The sequence below is a fragment of the Anomaloglossus baeobatrachus genome, chromosome 6 (assembly GCF_048569485.1).
Source record: "Anomaloglossus baeobatrachus isolate aAnoBae1 chromosome 6, aAnoBae1.hap1, whole genome shotgun sequence".
In the NCBI taxonomy this organism is placed as follows: domain Eukaryota; kingdom Metazoa; phylum Chordata; class Amphibia; order Anura; family Aromobatidae; genus Anomaloglossus; species Anomaloglossus baeobatrachus.
This window is the reverse complement of record NC_134358.1, coordinates 538650598-538668318: the sequence shown is the minus strand read 5'-3', so window position 1 is coordinate 538668318 and position 17721 is coordinate 538650598. Positions and strand designations below refer to the sequence as shown.

Sequence of the window (17721 nt, the reverse complement as noted above, 5' to 3'; positions counted from 1 at the left end):
TGTGACAGGGCCTTAAAGGTATGTATAGAATCAGCATGATAGTGTCGCGGGCGGAGAGGGGTTTTCTTTGGGAACGCCGCTCGCCTGGGGAATCTCTGGCGCTTGGGTCTGGTGCTTCTGCTCCTCGGTGGCTCGAGCACGGGGCCGGACCCGAGGACTCAAGCAGCGCCTCCTCGCCCACGAGTGAAAGGGGAAGGTTTGGTGGTGGCATGTCGGTTGTGACGCCACCCACGGGGTTGTGGTGATGGTGGGCACCACCGCTGCTGGTGATGGGGGTTGCCGGGAGCGATGGCAGAGAGCAGCTGAGGTGTTGGCCCCTCCGTGGGTAGGGGCTGTTGGTCCCGGGGCCCCGGTTGGGGGGATGGATGGATGTTGGTGGGTAGGGGCTAGGTGGCTAGGTGCAGGTGCCGATGCGGAGAAGCAGCACGGAAGCGGGGCAGCGATACAGTGCAGCGCTGTGCCGGATGGCACTGGTGTACTCACTCAGGTAGTCAATAACAGAGTCTCTGGTAAACCAAACGGCTGGATGGACGGGGCCCGCAGTCGGCTGCAGCGTCTTCACTCTCCCCGGACGGGTTGATAGCGGCTGTCTTTCCCTGCACCTGTGTGTAAGTGTTTGACCCCTATGGATTCCCACGGGTGGTCCGCTCCCCGGCTTCTACGTGTCGGGAGAGCCCGTTTTGCCCACAGGCGCTGGCCCTTGGATCTCTGGCCGTTGGCGGTGGCTCTTATCTGGACGGGTTGGGCTGTTGCCTTCTGACGGGACTTGGGTGGGAATGAACCCCTGAGGTCCAGACCGCAATCAGAGAATTTGACCGTTACGGCGGCTTCCGAGCCTAGTCGGGGTCTGAGTACCCTGCCTTGGTGCCTAGCCTCACTCCGCTCCCCAGTTCGGTACCGGCGGGCCACCGCCCGACCCCGGTCCTGCGGCTCTGCAGACGTCCACTAACTCCTACAGATGGCCACCACTGTCTGCCGACCTTGCTGACTGTGCCTGGGCTCCGACCCAGACACACACAGTCTCTACTTCCACTCCTCTCAACTCCTCTCCTCCAACTCCAAAACTCAACTTCAACTGACTACTTTTCCCGCCTCCAGGCCTGTGAACTCCTCGGTGGGTGGGGCCAACCGCCTGGCTCCGCCCCACCTGGTGTGGACATCAGACCCTGGAGGGAGGCAACAAGGGTTTTGTTTGACAGATGTTCCCTACCAGGGGAGGGGGTGTGTGTGTATGTGATGTTATTCTGTGACCCCTGGGGTCCAGGGCGTCACACTTGCGCCAGTATAACACTGGCTTTAGTTTATATAGGAAAATCCTGGTGGTTGGTCCTCTTTAAATTATATTTATATTACAAAACTGGCCAATCAGAGGATATTGTGAAACAGCAGATAGCATAGATGAGACATCAGTAAACCATATAACGATAGTTAGAGCATATAGCTCGGACAAGTGATATCCGATGTTTTATGTTTGTCTATGGGGCAGTGTTGGACAGCTTACTTTTTCTCAGATGGCACACACCTATTGAAGTCAATGGGTGCGTGAAAATTATCGGACTGCACTTAGTAGACATCCACAGACTGACAGAATGTAAAAAATAGAGAAATATTGTTCTCCATCTTCTTCTGCAGTGTGCTACAAATCTATCATGCAAGAGAATCGGCTCACATTAAGCTGACACTCCGATTAAAGCCGGAGCAGAGTTTGATCGGATCGTCATTACCATAATGGATCAGATTCAAATATCAGAGTAAAAATAATGCATAGTCTCAAGGAGGGCAAATAAAACAGGCTATAGGTAAGATGGAAAAAACATGACGAACAAATTACTGCAGGACAGAAGCTGTGCTTAAAAGTATACGAGGTACTGAAGATCACACAGACCATCCAGCCTATATTACTGGAAAAGACAATCCGATAAGCAAATAAAATCTGAAACTTGGATCAGGCTTAAAACTGCATGTCAGGGGCTTGAAAATTAATAAATAAATGAAGATTGCAGCCAGAAACTTGCACAAACGAGCAATTTTGTTACCTAAAGGTAATTACTAACCATAAAGTGATCATCATCAGCCAGGATGCTTGTAATGAAAGTATTTATGTTATGATCTGGGTAACCAAGGGCAACTTTGCTTATGAAAAGTCATCAGTAAGCACATTACTGTTATACTGTGTGACCATTTGTCATGTCATTTGTGCCTCTAGACAACCCCTTTATTAGAGCTGTAGTGACGTTCCAGACACAACCCATGGACAGGTGTGGCAGCAGGTCCGGACTGGTCATCTGGGCAGATGCTTGCTGGGATGCAGAATTTAGCTACATAATGGGCTCTCGGCCCCGAATTTAAGGATGTTCGATAACGCTATTTCCTATAAATGACCCACTTCCTGTCTATTATATAAAGCTGAGTGTACAGGTATATGTGTGTATGTACGGTATATGTCTATGTATATCCGCTAAAGGAATTTGCACAATCTCATTTACAATCACATAAGTTGGCACAGCCACCTCATTTGACTCAGGGAACATCATAGAATATGTTTTGAGGGGAAACTTTAACCCCGAGCTTTACAGTTACTCTCCAATAAACCAGTCAATGGAGCTACAAGCTATAGGTTATTAATAGCAGCTGTGAGTGGTTGCTATAACAACGTCATAGACTATGTTTTGAGGGGAAAATTCAACCCAGCACTTTACAGTTATTCACCAAAAAAACTGCGCCTACATTAAAGTCAATGGAGCTGGGAACTACAGGCCAGTAATAGGAGCTGTGATTGCTTGCTATAGGCGACAAAGGACATTCATAGTATAAGAAGCTTATGTGTGAGGTAATATGATATCGGAAGAGACAGATACACACAGAGACAGACACAGACAGAGGCACAGAGACTGAGACACAGAGAGACTGAAACACACAAAGACGAAGACGGAGATGGATATGGAGACAGAGAGGGAGACAGAGATGGAGAGGGAGACAGAGATGGAGAGGGAGACAGAGACGGAGAGGGAGACAGAGACGGAGAGGGAGACAGAGACGGAGAGGGAGACAGAGACAGAGAGGGAGACAGAGACGGAGAGGGAGACAGAGATTGAGACAGAAACACGTGGAGACAGAGACAGAGAGGGAGACAGAGATACACATAGACGGAGACAGAAACGGAGACAGAGAGGGAGACAGAGACACACAGAGATGAAGACAGAGAGGGAGACAGACACACAGAGATGAAGACAGAGAGGGAGATAGAGGCACACAGAAAGGGAGACAGAGAGGGAGACAGAGACACACAGAGATGGAGACAGAGATGGAGACAGAGAGGGAGACAGAGAGGGAGACAGAGACACACAGAGACGGAGACAGAGAGGGAGACAATTAGTTACTATCCCAGGCAACGCTGGGTACTACAGCTAGATTGCAATAAAAATACATGTAGGTGGAGAATCTGTTTCATGTTACAGCTATGGAGAAAGCAGGTGAAAGGGGGAATTCACTTTCTTAACCTGGACATAATTGCCGCCGCACTCGGAGCTGCTGGAAACATTAAATGTGTCAAACGTAAACATGACCACATCTCCTTCTTGTTGAGTAATAATCCACTCGCAGGACCGCTCCCGGTAGTATGGATTGGGGTAATGAGGGCTACGGATGACTCCTCCTCCAGACAATGAGCCGCCGCATGCTATAAAAGAACAGACTGTATTAATGCCACAACATCTTGCATTTATGCCATAAAGAAAGACAAGGGTCACATAGAGTAATACACAGTTTGATGGGGTTTTTTATAGCTACCAATGCTTCCACATAAAAGTTTTCTGAAAAGGGACCACACCATGTAGCTTATGGCTACATACTGTATATACAGTAAGGAGCTCGTCAAATCCACGGGCTGTGATCTTACCAACTTGGTAAAAGGCCCGGAATTTGGATCTGGTAGCGGAAGCATCGGACTTGAATTTCATCCAAAGTGCGTTTGAACGTGATGTGAAGGGAGCAGGGATTGTGCTGTTACAGTATCTCTCAATCAATGGCGCCGTCTCCGTACCTCCATCTCTAACCTACATACAACAAAGTTGGTCATTCAAGGGCTTTCTGACATAAACAAGTATTTAAAGAACAGCCTTGTATTAATTTCTACTATCAGGCCTTTCTCATGGTCATACTTTAGCATGCAAAAAGAGCAAAAATGTAGAACACTACCTCTATATCAGTTAGGGAACATCCCGTGCTGCTCTCCAGGTCCATGACAATGAATTTAAGGTTGATCCTGTCACTTGGTTCCTGTGTGATAACATAAATGCACTGCTTGTCTCCCGTGTAAGCATTGGGCCATGATGGAGACACAATGAAGCCTTCAGTATCAGTAAAAGTTCCTCCACAAGCAGGTCCGGCTGTTATGTAAAATTGAATAAAATGCAGTCAAACTTATACTAACGGCAAAAACACTTTTTTATATTATTGTGTCCACTGATGAATACATATCTAAGACCAACCTCCACTTCCTGTAGAGGCAAAGACCCAACTCCACTAACTGTAGAGAGACAAAGACCTGCCCCCACTTCTTGTCGAGAAATTAAAACCCACCCCAATTTAGTGTAGAAAGATAAAGACCCACCTTTACTTCCTGTAGAGAGAAGGCTCATCCATACTTCTCAAAGAAAGACAATGACCCACCCCCACTTTGTATACAGAGACAAAAACCAACCTTTACCACCAATAGAGAAACAAAGACCTGCCTCCACTTCTTGATAAGAGATAAAGACTCAACCCCATTTTCTGTGGAGAGATAAAGACCTGACTGGACTTACTTTAGAGAGACAAGGACACCCACCCACTTCCTGTAGAGAGAACAAGACCCAACCCAACTTCCTGTAGAGAGACGAAGACTCGCCTTGAGTTCCTGTACAGAGACAAAGACCGACTCCCACTTCCTGTAGAGAGACCTGCCTCCACATCCGGTAAAGAGACAAGGAGACCACCACTTCCTGTAGAGAGAACAAGACCCCCACTTCTTGTAGAGAGACAAAGACCTATCCCCACTTCCTGTAGACAGACAAAGACCTGCCTCCACCTCCAGGAGAGAAACAAAGATCCGCCTCCTCTTTCTGTAGAGACAAAGACCCAACCCTGCTTCTTGTAAAGACAAAGACCCAACCCCACTTCCTGCAGAGAAACAAAGACCCATCCCCACTTTCTGTAGAGAGACAGAGACCCACTCGAACTTCCTGTAGAGAGATACCGAATTATTGGCCCAATCACAACAATGCTAACTCTAGAGTTGGAAGATACCAATGAAAAAACCAGAGTATATAGCGAAAATTTTTTAAAAAACAGAATTATTTTATTAGAAGTATTTTTTTAAAAAAGACATTTTATAAGAGGAATATAAGAAAAAAGGGGGGATTTTTGCCACAGAACAATCCCTCCAAGAACCACTTGAATTCACATATGTGTATATCTCAGTAAGCCACAAAATATTCACAAAAAATTGTAGTTTCTCAATACATATAACATGCTAAAAGCAGGAAAACAAAAACCCCTAAGAGAGAATTTTTGCACATCCACAATGGAATACATTTTTGTACAGTACCAAAGAAGGGAATATGAAAACCAAGCAGTGGTTTGTAAACCAGTAGATAGTGCTAGCACTTTCCCATAAAGAATATATAATATCAACAAGCATATAGAAAAATAAATATTGCCAATATGGCTTTTCCAGACAAAAGCATTTTTATTATTAAGATGGAATTCATAAAATCACTTGCCCATATAAGAAAAATAAGAATGCCTATAAGGGAGGTGTACACAAGAGGGCAGTGAAATCCCAATACAACAATATATAGCTATTTGTCTTAGAAAAAATAGTGCTTGCTTAAATATGGAAGGAAAAAATGCCAGTCACAAAAGACAAGGAGAAAGTCCAAATACCAGATACACATGCAGTCAGGAAAGGTACTGATACCAGACTGCCGAATACCAACGGAAAGTGGATGGAGGGATGATTACCCTGACGGCCGTTTCGCCTAGGGCTTCTTCGTGTAAAGACAAAGACCCAACCCCACTTCCTGCAGAGAAACAAAGACCCATCCCCACTTTCTGTAGAGAGACAGAGACCCACTCGAACTTCCTGTAGAGAGACAAAGACCCACCCCCACTTTATGTAGGGAGAGACCCACTCCCACTTCCTGTAGAGAGACAAAGACCCCCTCCCATTTCCTGTAGAGAGACAAAGCTCCGTTCCCACTTCCTGTAGAAAGACAAAAACCCACCCCAACTTCCTGTACAGAGACAAAGACTGGTCCACACTTTCTGAAGAGAGACAATGACTCACCCGTACTTTCTGTAGAGAGAAAACAACTCGTCCACACTTCTTGTAGAGAGATGAAAACCCACCCCCACTTCCTGTAGAGAGACAAAAACCCATCCCCACGTCCTGTAGAGAGACCAAGACCCACCCCCATTTCCTGTAGAGAGACCAAGACCCACTCCCACTTCCTGTAGAGAGACCAAGACCCACCCCTACTTCCTGTAGAGACACAAAGACTCGCCTGCACTTCCTATAATCTGTCTCAGTGCCTCTGCTGCTATAGACAGATTACATTTACCGACATGCAGTGAAGAAGAACGGAGATATCTAGTGGCCAGTGCCATAGACTCATTTTTGGGGGGTAAAACAACATCATTTTTAAAATGATTGCAGTTTGAACATACATGGAACTTTTAGGCTCCTTGACTTGTGTTACTCTTACTCACATGAAGAAGTTATGTAGGTGATATGAAATCCTTTGTCCGTTATTGTACTGTCAGAATGAAAGTGAACCCAGGCATATGGACCCGATGTCTGGAGAGGAGCTGGAGAACTTGTGTTACAAAATTTCCCAATGACGGGGTCGTGAGACAACAGACCATCTTTAATCTAAGAAGAAAAATAATTACACAGTATAGTGACAAAGTGTGATGAGATGACAACGTGTACAAAATGAAGATTAAAATGTGTTTGTATGTAAAAACTGTTTGCTAATGAAGCTAAGAGCACATAAAGCAATACACTGAAGAGTATATAGGTGTACATACCTCCAGGAAATCATTCTGGCAGCTGTCATGCCGCTCCAGACTTAGTAAGCCAAAAGCAAAGGTGATGAAAAGACCAGGGTCAACAGAAATTGTCCAGTAACAGTCTCGATTAGGAGGATAATTGCCAGGATAACCAGGGGAATATATGGATCCATAAGGTTCTGAGATTTGACCTCCACACACTAAACAGAAAGCAAAAAAATAATCATAGAGGCATAGGGACCATAAAAGAACCTGACTAAATGAGCATAATGTAAAATTGTAATGTGCTAGAAATGGTTAAAAATGCACACAAATTGTGTAATATTTCATCTCCCCTATGGAGGCGCTGCAGGGGAATTGAAGACTAGCTAACGTAATTACTGCGCAGTTTACAGTTGCGTTTCAAAGGATCGAGAGAACAACAGAACAAAAGTTCTCACCTGGATCCCGGGATTCCCAGTTAATCCGAAATCCTCCATTATTGAATTTGTGATCTGATTTGAGCCAGAGATATAATGCATTATGGGAGCTAAATAGTTCTTCAGGAATGGTGTTTCCGCAGAACTTTCCCAGCATACGGTCTGATATTGTTTCTCCATCGTGAATTTCAAGGAAGTCAAAACTGCATCTCTGGCTCATCTCCAAGCTGAAATATGGGACTGTAATGCGCAGAACCTATGAAAACAAATACAGGAATCAAAATTCTTGTAATTTACATCCTATCACTAGTAAAACCAGTGAGCATTTCAACTTCTCATAAAACTACAAGTGATAGGACTTTATAGTTTTTGAACAAGTGCGACTAATAATTGTACATGCAATACCAAAAATAAATGTGTTGCCCCACCCAGGAAGCAAATGTGCGAAACGCACGTCGGGATGTGCGTCTTCGGTGATTGACTTGGGTACTTATTTACTAACTATCATGATATTATAATGCACCTAATATGATAAGATTTTGATTTTTATATATCTGATACATTGCAGATCATATTCTTTGCTCCTTACTGAGCGTTACTTAATATGAGAGTATACAGCTCCTATACAGAGTTATACAGTATGTCTCCATATTTGCAGACTACAAGAAAATCTGTGTGTCATCTGAGCCTTCAGCCATGTATTTTTTGATTGACTCCATCTACCCCCACTCCACCCCCCCTTCTACTAGCTGTACATTAACTAGAAGAGGTTACCGAATGCAGCAACAAATGAAGGATCACACTACACACAGGATCTTTGTAATTTGTAACCCTTAAAGGGATTGGTGTTTTTTTCAACTAAGTTACTACCCTGGCTGTAGTTTTTTATAGGGCATCAGCCAATCAGAGAGGTCAGTTTCTCTGAAAGTCTGGACCGAGCATCCCCTCAGGGCTCCTGAGCTCACTGATTGTCCGCCATGCAGTTACGATGATGTCAATGCCGCAGCCAATGTCTGATATCCGGAGCAGTGGTGGAAACTTACCCAGTGTTGCGATGTGACAGCATGATGTCAAGGGACAGAGGGCTCCTATACTGTCCCTCTGCTAGGGGACCCTTGGATATCCCTGATCTCCGGATTACTCCTGAAGGTGGAGACGCCGGAGTCCCGTAACCTTACTATTTTCCTGAGCAGATCTAATCTGTTCCTCCCCCCACCTCCAGGGAAGGAAGGGGCAAGCGTGTGATGGGAACACAGACTAAGATAGACAGGGGAAAACCAAAACTCAGACACACTGCAAACTCACAGGAATAAACAGTAAGAGATTAAGAAGAAAAAGAGCAGGAAGGTAGCAACAAAAGGACAACAAGGGTAAACACTACAACTGCTCACAGAAATAATGAACAACAACCACCAGTAGTCTGGATTACAAAACCTCACCAGACTAGTATAGATAAGCTATAGCTGGTATTAATGAAATAATCCAGCCAGCATATATAGGAGGGGAGGGAATTTGAGTGGTTTCTTCACAGCATGTGATCAAAAGAGATTAACAAACAGCACAGCAGGGTTTAACTCTCGCTAGCGTGCCTATGTCTGTGGGTTGACGCCTGCGTCTCCCTGCACTGATCACAGACATCAGAGAAGTTAGCGGGCAGAGTGCAAGAATCCATAGTTTCCACGGATACTGCCATGACAGTTGACGATGTCTGCAAAAATCTCCTTGTGACATCCCAGGGAAGGAAAGTAAAATTGAAAGGGAACCCTTTAAGACACATAGGTCCGCATGGGAGTTGTGTACACAATTTTCTTTTTTTAATTCAAGGGATAAAAATAAAATATATCAAGAGTGCATGCAAAGGCTTTCATGTTTGTACTGTGGCTACCAATATGGAGAAAGTGTTGGGTAATTTGGTTTGGTGTTTGTAAACAGAAACATTTGACAGTTTCTTTCTACTGAAAATATTAGGAAATATAATTGCTATATGTGTAATGGGTCCTCACCTTGTTGATTTCAGTTTTTATGACCCACGAGCAGCTTATATTCTCTTCATAAGATGCATTGCCGGGATTGCTAGGATAACTCAATGTCCCATTCAAACCAGTTAAAACACCTCCACAAGCTAAAAAGAAATACACAAGTAATCACAGCTTAATATAATAATAACCAAACTATAAACCACACAATTCACATAATACTGCATATACACCATAAATAATATACACATTATATACTATATACAATTGGATATGGTGCTGATATTTAAAGTCAATTCATATTTGTAATGATTGACAATCATGCAAACACATTTTTTCCTCCTACCATCAATGCAATACATTAAAGAGAACAAAAACTCATACTTTGCAAATAAGAAGATAAAGTGATCTATATATATATATAAATTTTAATTGTTTTGTGTCTACAGCTTCCATGCACACCTTTGTGTGTCCAGTGTAATAGACGACAAGCAAAAACTGTAGTCTGGTTATGACATCACAGTACAGCTTGTCACAAGTGATTTCAGGGGGGGGGGATCTGGGTTCAGAAGGTCACAGCACATTGTCGATTGTTGATCACTTCATCATTTAACCTGACTTGGTGCGTATTTAATTCCATCCAGAACTGAAGGGGTTAAGGTTCCTTTCTATCCTGCAGTGATCTCACAGGTAGTTGTAACTTCAGCTGCAGCCACTGCCTTCTGCTATAAGCAGCCACTCCTCACTCTTCCCTATGTTGGCTATAGCTGAAATCCTAGCTTGTCTCTGCAGAGCTGTGGTGTTGTTACAGTTGCAGCTGCAAAGCTCCTGCTGAAAAAACCTTGGAGAACTCATTGTTGTGTCTTTCTCATCTGTTTGTCTTGCCTACCTTGTGTTGTCTTATTGCAGTGTTGAGAATAGGATCTTGCTGCCCATCACTAGTCAGGGTGAGTTCAGGGCCAGCAAGGGCATAGGCACGTGATCGGCACATGGGTGTTAAGGAGTGCAGGGATCAACCTCAGGTGAGTATTAGGAGGTGACCCAGCTCCCCTCTCCCTAAACCTAGGACACTCTGTTGTATTGTTTCCCCGCTATACCCTGTGTGTTGCAAAACTAAAGGCCCCGTCACACGCAGCGATATCGCTAGCGAGCGTAGCCGCCCCCGTCGTTTGTGTGTCAAGGGCAAATCACTGCCCGTGGCGTACAATATCGTTCGGAGCCGTCACACGGACTTACCTGCCTAGCGACGTCGCTGTGTCCGGCAAACCGCCTCCTTTCTAAGGAGGCGGTTCGTGCGGCATCATTAAGCGGACGCCCAATAGAAGCGGAGGGGCGGAGATGAGCGGGCGGAATATCCCGCCCACCTCCTTTCTTCCTCATTGCCGGCGGCCGCAGGTAAGCTGAAGTTCGTCGTTCCTGAGGTGTCACACGTAGCGATGTGTGCTGCCACGGGAAAGACGAACAACCTGCGTCCTCAACAATCAACGATTTTTTGAAAATGAACGACGTGTCAAGGATGGACGATTTGGTCAGTATTTTCCATCGTTAACGGTCGCTCGTTGGTGTCACACACAACAACGTCACTAAAAGTTTCGACACACCTTCTCATCTGTAGAACAACTGTTAAGAGGAGACTTTGTGCAGCAGCCTTCATGGTAAAATAGCTGCTGGAAACCACTGCTAAGGACAGGCAACAAGCAGAAGAGACTTGTTTGGGTAAAGAACACAAGGAATGGACATTAGACCTGTGGAAATCTGTGCTTAGGTCTGATGAGTCCAAGTTTGAGATCTTTGGATCCAACCACCGTGTCTTTGTAGAAAAGGTGAACGGATGGACTCTACATGGCTGGTTCCCACCGTAAAGCATGGAGGAGGAGGTGTGATGGTGTGGGGGTTCTTTGCTGGTGACACTGTTGAGGATTTATTCAAAATTGAAGGTATACTGAACCAGCATGGCTGCCACAGCATCTTGCAGCCGCATGCTATTCCATCCGGTTTGCGTTTAGTTGGACCATCATTTATTTTTCAACAGGACAATGACCTCCAAACACACCTCCAGGCTGTGTAAGGGCTATTTGACTAAGAAGGAGAGTGATGCGGTGCTACACCAGATGACCTGGCCTCCACAGTCACCAGACCTGAACCCAATTGAGATAATTTGGGGTGAGCTGGACCGCAGAGTGAAGGCAAAAGGGCCAACAAGTGCTAAGCATCTCTGGGATCTCCTTCAAAACTGTTGGAAGACCATTTCCACTGACTACCTCTTGAAGCTCATCAAGAGAATGCCAAGAGTGTGCAAAGCAGTAATCAAAGCAAAAGATGGCTACTTTGACAAACCTAGAATATAAGACATATATCAGTTGTTTCACACTTTTTTAAGTATTTCATTCCACATGTCTTAATTCATAGTTTTGATGTCTTCAATGTGAATCTACAATTTTCAGAGTCCTGAAAATAAAGAAAACTCTTTGAATGAGAAGGTGTCCAAACTTTTGGTCTATACTGTAGGTTCAATTTATTTTCCACATCTAATGTAACACTATTCTTGTAAAAAGAAATGAGAGAAGACCTGATGGCAAGCAAAAAAAACCTACTGAAATGCAAATAAAAGGAAACAAAACAACCCAAAACATCTTCATAAACAAGCAAGTAGAACCAAGAATAACAAATACATAAAATAGTAGCACCGGGCAGCTGCGCACCTTGTGTTTGGGTTTCGCAGTGAAATCCTGTCCATCCGCTGGTGCAGTTACACGTGTAGCCGCCGGTCCCATCCGTACAGATGCCTCCGTTCCGACATGGGTTACTGGCGCACTCGTTAATGTTTTCTGTACAGTTGTCACCAGACCACCCTGAATGACACTCACAAATGTAGCTTGAGATGCCGGGCTGAAAGAGTTAAAAAATAGTTTTAACTGCTATAGTTTTAACATTAAGTACAGGGAGGAAATAAACAAATAACACGGATATTTCCACAGCACACCAAGTAACACTCAGCAGTTCACCAAAAGCTGGATCTCAACGCACAAAGACCGCTAGAGCTATAGTCGGCATAGAGGAACAGATTCCACCACCATATAAAGGGCAGAGGCGGCTGTGATAGGACGTCAGCAACCTATGACCCCAGCAGCAATTCACAGGCTCCTACGAGACCGATCACCAACACTGGCCGACACCCGGCTCTGACTAAGCAACTTAAAAGCACCAGGTGGCGTGTCAGACTCTGCAGTATGAACAGGGGGAGAAGTTGTCATGACACCTAGTGAGTATGGAGCAGAACACTGCATGACAGATGGGCATCCAGGCCCCTTTTGAACTCTAAAGGACGCTTTACACACTGCGATATAGCTATCGATATTGCCAGCGTGCGTACCAGCCCCCATCGGTTGTGCGACACGGGCAAATCTCTGCCCGTGTCGCACAACATCGCCCGGACCCGTCACACTACTTACCTTACCTGCGACGTTGCTGTGACCGGCGAACTGCCTCCTTTCTAAGGGGGCGGTTCGTTCAGCGTCCCAGCGACGTCACAGCAGCGTCACTAAACTGCCGCCCAATAGAAGCGGAGGGGCGGAGATGAGCGGGACGTAACATCCCACCCACCTTCTTCCTTCCGCATTGCGGCCGGGAGGCAGGTAAGGAGAGCTTCCTCGTTCCTGCGGTGTCACACGGAGCGATGTGTGCTGCCGCAGGAATGAGGAACAACTTCGTTACTGCTGCATTTTTAAGAATGAACCCCCATGTCACCGATTAGCGATTTTGCACGTTTTTGCGACGATGCAAAATCACTCATAGGTGTCACACGCAACAAAGCTAAAGCGACCGGATGTGCGTCACAAATTCCGTTACCCCAACGAGATCACTTGAGCGATGTCGTAGCGTGTAAAGCCCCCTTTAGTGAATTTAACATAACAGCATTAATCTGCAATAAAGAATCCAGGTCTAATTGCTCTTACAGTAAAGAATTTATTTCTAAGTTGATTTTATATAGAAACCGTTCCTATAGAAGTAGTAGCTTTATTTCTTACCATTAGTGATGAGCGAGCGTGCTCGCCACTGCTCGTCACTTGATTGAGCATCAGGGTACATTATAATGGCAGTCAATGGAAAACTCCAATGCTCGATTCAGTAACAATCAGTGGCGAGCACACTCAATCACTACTTGTCATAGCTACAGTCCTGTGTATAAATAGTGAGATCTTTTTTGCTCTAATTTTGTTATCTTTTTAGCTCACCCATTCCATTTATTGCTTAAGTTGCCCACATATGAATTGCTCTAGGCCTATTTTGTCATTCTTGAGCAAAAGGTCCCCAAACTGTACGCACTATTCCATGTGCATGTGAGAGAATACAATCCGTTTTGATCTTATAGAAACCATCTTGTCTTATGTGAATGATGTCATAGGGCACAGCTAACACTGATGGGTGGGGACATTTCCCACTTCTACACACAACCCTGCGGCTCTTATTGGTGCATAGTTCTGAAGAGTTATTTCTTTGTTTGGGATACTATATAAACTTGAGAGCATACAGTATATTTTGATCTTATAGAAACCATCTTGTCTTATGTGAATGATGTCATAGGGCTCAGCAAACACTGATGGGTGGGGACATTTCCCATTTCTACACACAACCCTGCGGCTCTTATTGGTGCATAGTTCTGAAGAGTTATTTCTTTGTTTGGGATACTATATAAACTTGAGAGCATACAGTATATTTTGATCTTATAGAAACCATCTTGTCTTACAACTGAATGATGTCTTAGGGTTCAGTTAACACTGATGGGCGGGGAAGTTTCACATTCCACACACACCCCTGAGACTCTTATTGGTGCATAGTTCTGAAGAGTTATTTCTTTGTCTGGGGTACTATATAAACTGGTGATATGATGTAATAAAGCATAAACTTTCAGTACACCACAAAGCACTTGTGCTGCAATGATTTCTCAAGCGCTTGTAAAACAAATTTTACTAATTTGGAGTTCCAATGGCATAGCAGGAGTGTATTTCGCTCACATGTGTGTGACTAGTAATCTATAAACTGGTGTAACTATGAGCATCATTGCCGCTTTTGATTCATCCTATGATTTTATTTGCTTTACCAGCAGCAGCCTGACACTAACTGCTAAACTGAAGTTTACTGTCTTCCCATATTCCTAAAGGCCCCGTCACACGCAGCAATATCGCTAGCGAGCGTACCCGCCCCGTCGTTTGTACGTCATGGGCAAATCGCTGCCCGTGGCGCACAATATCGTTCGGAGCCGTCACACGGACTTACCTGCCTAGCGACGTCGCTGTGTCCGGCGAACCGCCTCCTTTCTAAGGGGGCGGTTCGTGTGGCATCACAGCGACGTCAGTAAGCGGACGCCCAATAGAAGCGGAGGGGCAGAGATGAGCGGCTGTAAAATCCCACCCACCTCCTTCCTCATTGCCGGCGGCCGCAGGTAAGTTCGTCGTTCCCGGGGTGTCACACGTAGCGATGTGTGCTGCCGCAGGAACTACGAACAACCTGCGTCCTCAACAATCAACGATTTTTTGAAAATGAACGACGTGTCAAAGATGGACGATTTGGTGAGTATTTTCCATCGTTAACGGTCGCTCGTTGGTGTCACACGCAACGACGTCGCTAATGATGCCGGATGTGCGTCACGGAATCCATGACCCCGGCAATATATCGTTAGATATATCGTAGCGTGTAACACCACCTTAAGTCTGTTTTTATGTCAGTTTGACCCAGTTTTTTTTATTTAGTACATAATTTTGGCATATATATATATATATATATATATATTTATATATATATATATATATATATATTTTTATATTTATTTTTTTTTTCTTTTTCATGTGCACTGCTATGTTATATATATGAGTTGATGGTGATAGGTGGACGGCACCTTTCTTTGTACACACATTGATATGACATTTCTTCAGGAGTCAGATATTGCACAGACAGTGAATACCCATCTGATAAGCAGCACGTGGATCTACGGTGATCCCTGTACACCAATAAATGGGGGCTAAAGTGCACTATTGTCATAATGATGTCCCTTATCTACACAATATTTCTATGGCTGGAGCTTGATCCGTGTCTAGTACAGCTCCATTTTTCACATTTTGTCCATATTCTCTGAATTGTCATTCCAGTAATTGGAGATGACAGATATGATATAATACCTCACCTTGCACACTCCATTTACACAAGGATTGTCCTTCAGACAAATGTCACTGATCAGCAGACATCCATATTCCCCATGCCCGTTTCCAGTGTACCCAGGCGGACAGACACAGATTGGTAGGGTACCCTCTGAGAGAACACAAAAAGTAGTACAAATTAGTGAGGGATGGATTTTTTGCTCTAAAACCAATGAAGTTTTCATAAATAATGAAATATATGATCTTACCATTTCTGGGGGCACAAGAAGCCAATGGGTGGCAGCCGCCATTACTGACAGAACAGGCGTCCACTTGATTGCAGGTCCGCCCATCGCCTTCATAGCCTGGTCGGGTTATAATGATACTTTCTCAATGCAAAATATCATAAAGCAAAATAAATAATTTGTGATAAAATAAGTAACATACCTGGAGGACAGGAGCCACAGTGATAGGAGCCCATAGTGTTCATACATTTTACCAGCGGAGCCAAAGAACAGCCACCATTATCTGTCTGACACTCATCAATATCCTGACAACTGTATCCATTCCCCTGCCAACCTACAGGGGGTCAGAGCACAATCAGGGCACATAGACTAATACATAGATTAATTGAGCAAACTAGTGCACAGGAAATATTACCATCGTTATTGAAAGTGCCAAAAAAAATCGTAGAAAATGGCACCTGGGGCCAAAATATTCTTCCTGAAAACAAGTTTGCTAGAGTAATTGTAATGCCCATACTGGTATCCCCGTGCTATCCTGCTCCCCTTCCCCCGGAAGGGACATCAGTTCCCTCACCTGCCCGGACATGCCGCAGTGGATGCCCTGTCCCCGGTCCATGCTGTTGACTCCCAGATCCTGTGTACACCTCACAGGCTTCCTGGTTCTGCCCAAAGGGTGCGCATGCGGCCACACCCTTTTTCTTAAAAGGCCAGCGTACCCTCACCCGGAAGTGCCTCTCAAATCAGCTGAGAGGTTGCAGGTACTTAAGGTACCTATTTCTTCTGGGAGGTGCCTGGGCAACAAGTTAGTTACATTGTTAGTTCTCAGGTCCCAATGTGCTGTTGCTGACAGTGTGCTGAGTGCTGCTGCTCACATTTGTTTATATTTCAGTGCTAATCTGCTGCTGCCGCTACCATCCACGCCGACCAGCTTCCAAGATACCCGTCAAGAATACTCGCTGGTCGCTGCTGCCATATCCATTCATCTATTTATCCATCTCAGAAAGATCCACTACTCTGCCTGTTACTGTTGTTACTACGATAGACTGTACTGTGTCCGTGGAGCCAGCTGCTGGGGTACCACAGATCCCCTGGGGCTGCCCTTTGCCGGCTGCTTACTCGGCAGCCGGTCCGGTTCGCTCCCCCAGGCAAGTGAACAGTACCCTCAGTCTAGTGGACCCACTAATACAGTGCAAGCATAATAGCCATTCATGTATGATGGATGAGTATCCTCTGGGAAGACAATAAATGAAAAGAGAAGTGCTGCTACTTACCTATTGTAGGCTCCAGCGCTGGGTGCTGCGCTGCCTCCTCACCTCTGCCATTCCTACCTCGTCTCCTTCATGTCAGGTTATCATGGCAACCTGATGCATATCTGTGACTTCGCCAATTAACCTAGTTCAGGCAGCAGGGTGCCACATGAGTATTCAGGTAGTTGGTTTCCTGCCACTATTCAGCTCTGTTACTTTGCTATAGCAGCTTTGCTACACGACTGCAAGATCAATTCTGCTACATCATGCCAATTCCAATACTCTGTACCACAAAAGCAAACTCAACTCTGCTACATTGATTGCACATTATTGTCACTGTCATTTCCCTGTTTTTGGAGACTAATCACAGCTTTAGGACTGGAGCTTCTCATCTCCATCTGGCTCACTAAATTTAAATGTTGTTTCATTAATGTCAGTTTTGCTGCTAGCAGCTTTTCCTGCAGTTCCTAGCTAAATATTTCAGCTGCAGTTGCTTTGTTGACATGCAATTTCAGGTTTAAGAAGAGGTGTTTCCCAGCAATCCTTGCTGAAGACACAAACTCATTGTTCTCTGGCTGCCATGGAGGAAGGTTCTGCTGTGGAGTTTTCCTGTACTCAGGCTTTATCCTTTTTTGTTGCTATTCCTC

At 44.8% G+C, this 17721-nt stretch overlaps 1 protein-coding gene across 2 annotated transcripts in view; it reads right to left on the bottom strand.

Annotated features, from left to right (window-relative positions):
* Window positions 1-17721, bottom strand: part of CUBN (cubilin) — a 299203-nt gene that overhangs the window by 236314 nt on the left and 45168 nt on the right. For both annotated transcript variants that reach the window (XM_075315595.1, XM_075315596.1), the window contains exons 9-19: window positions 16030-16161; window positions 15852-15947; window positions 15630-15754; window positions 12151-12337; window positions 9476-9594; window positions 7494-7728; window positions 7072-7253; window positions 6751-6913; window positions 4198-4388; window positions 3899-4055; window positions 3501-3679 (exon numbers count right to left, since the gene is read on the bottom strand). In XM_075315595.1, coding sequence (XP_075171710.1) covers window positions 3501-3679; window positions 3899-4055; window positions 4198-4388; window positions 6751-6913; window positions 7072-7253; window positions 7494-7728; window positions 9476-9594; window positions 12151-12337; window positions 15630-15754; window positions 15852-15947; window positions 16030-16161 — 1766 coding nt within the window. The remainder of the gene's footprint in view (window positions 1-3500; window positions 3680-3898; window positions 4056-4197; window positions 4389-6750; window positions 6914-7071; window positions 7254-7493; window positions 7729-9475; window positions 9595-12150; window positions 12338-15629; window positions 15755-15851; window positions 15948-16029; window positions 16162-17721) is intronic.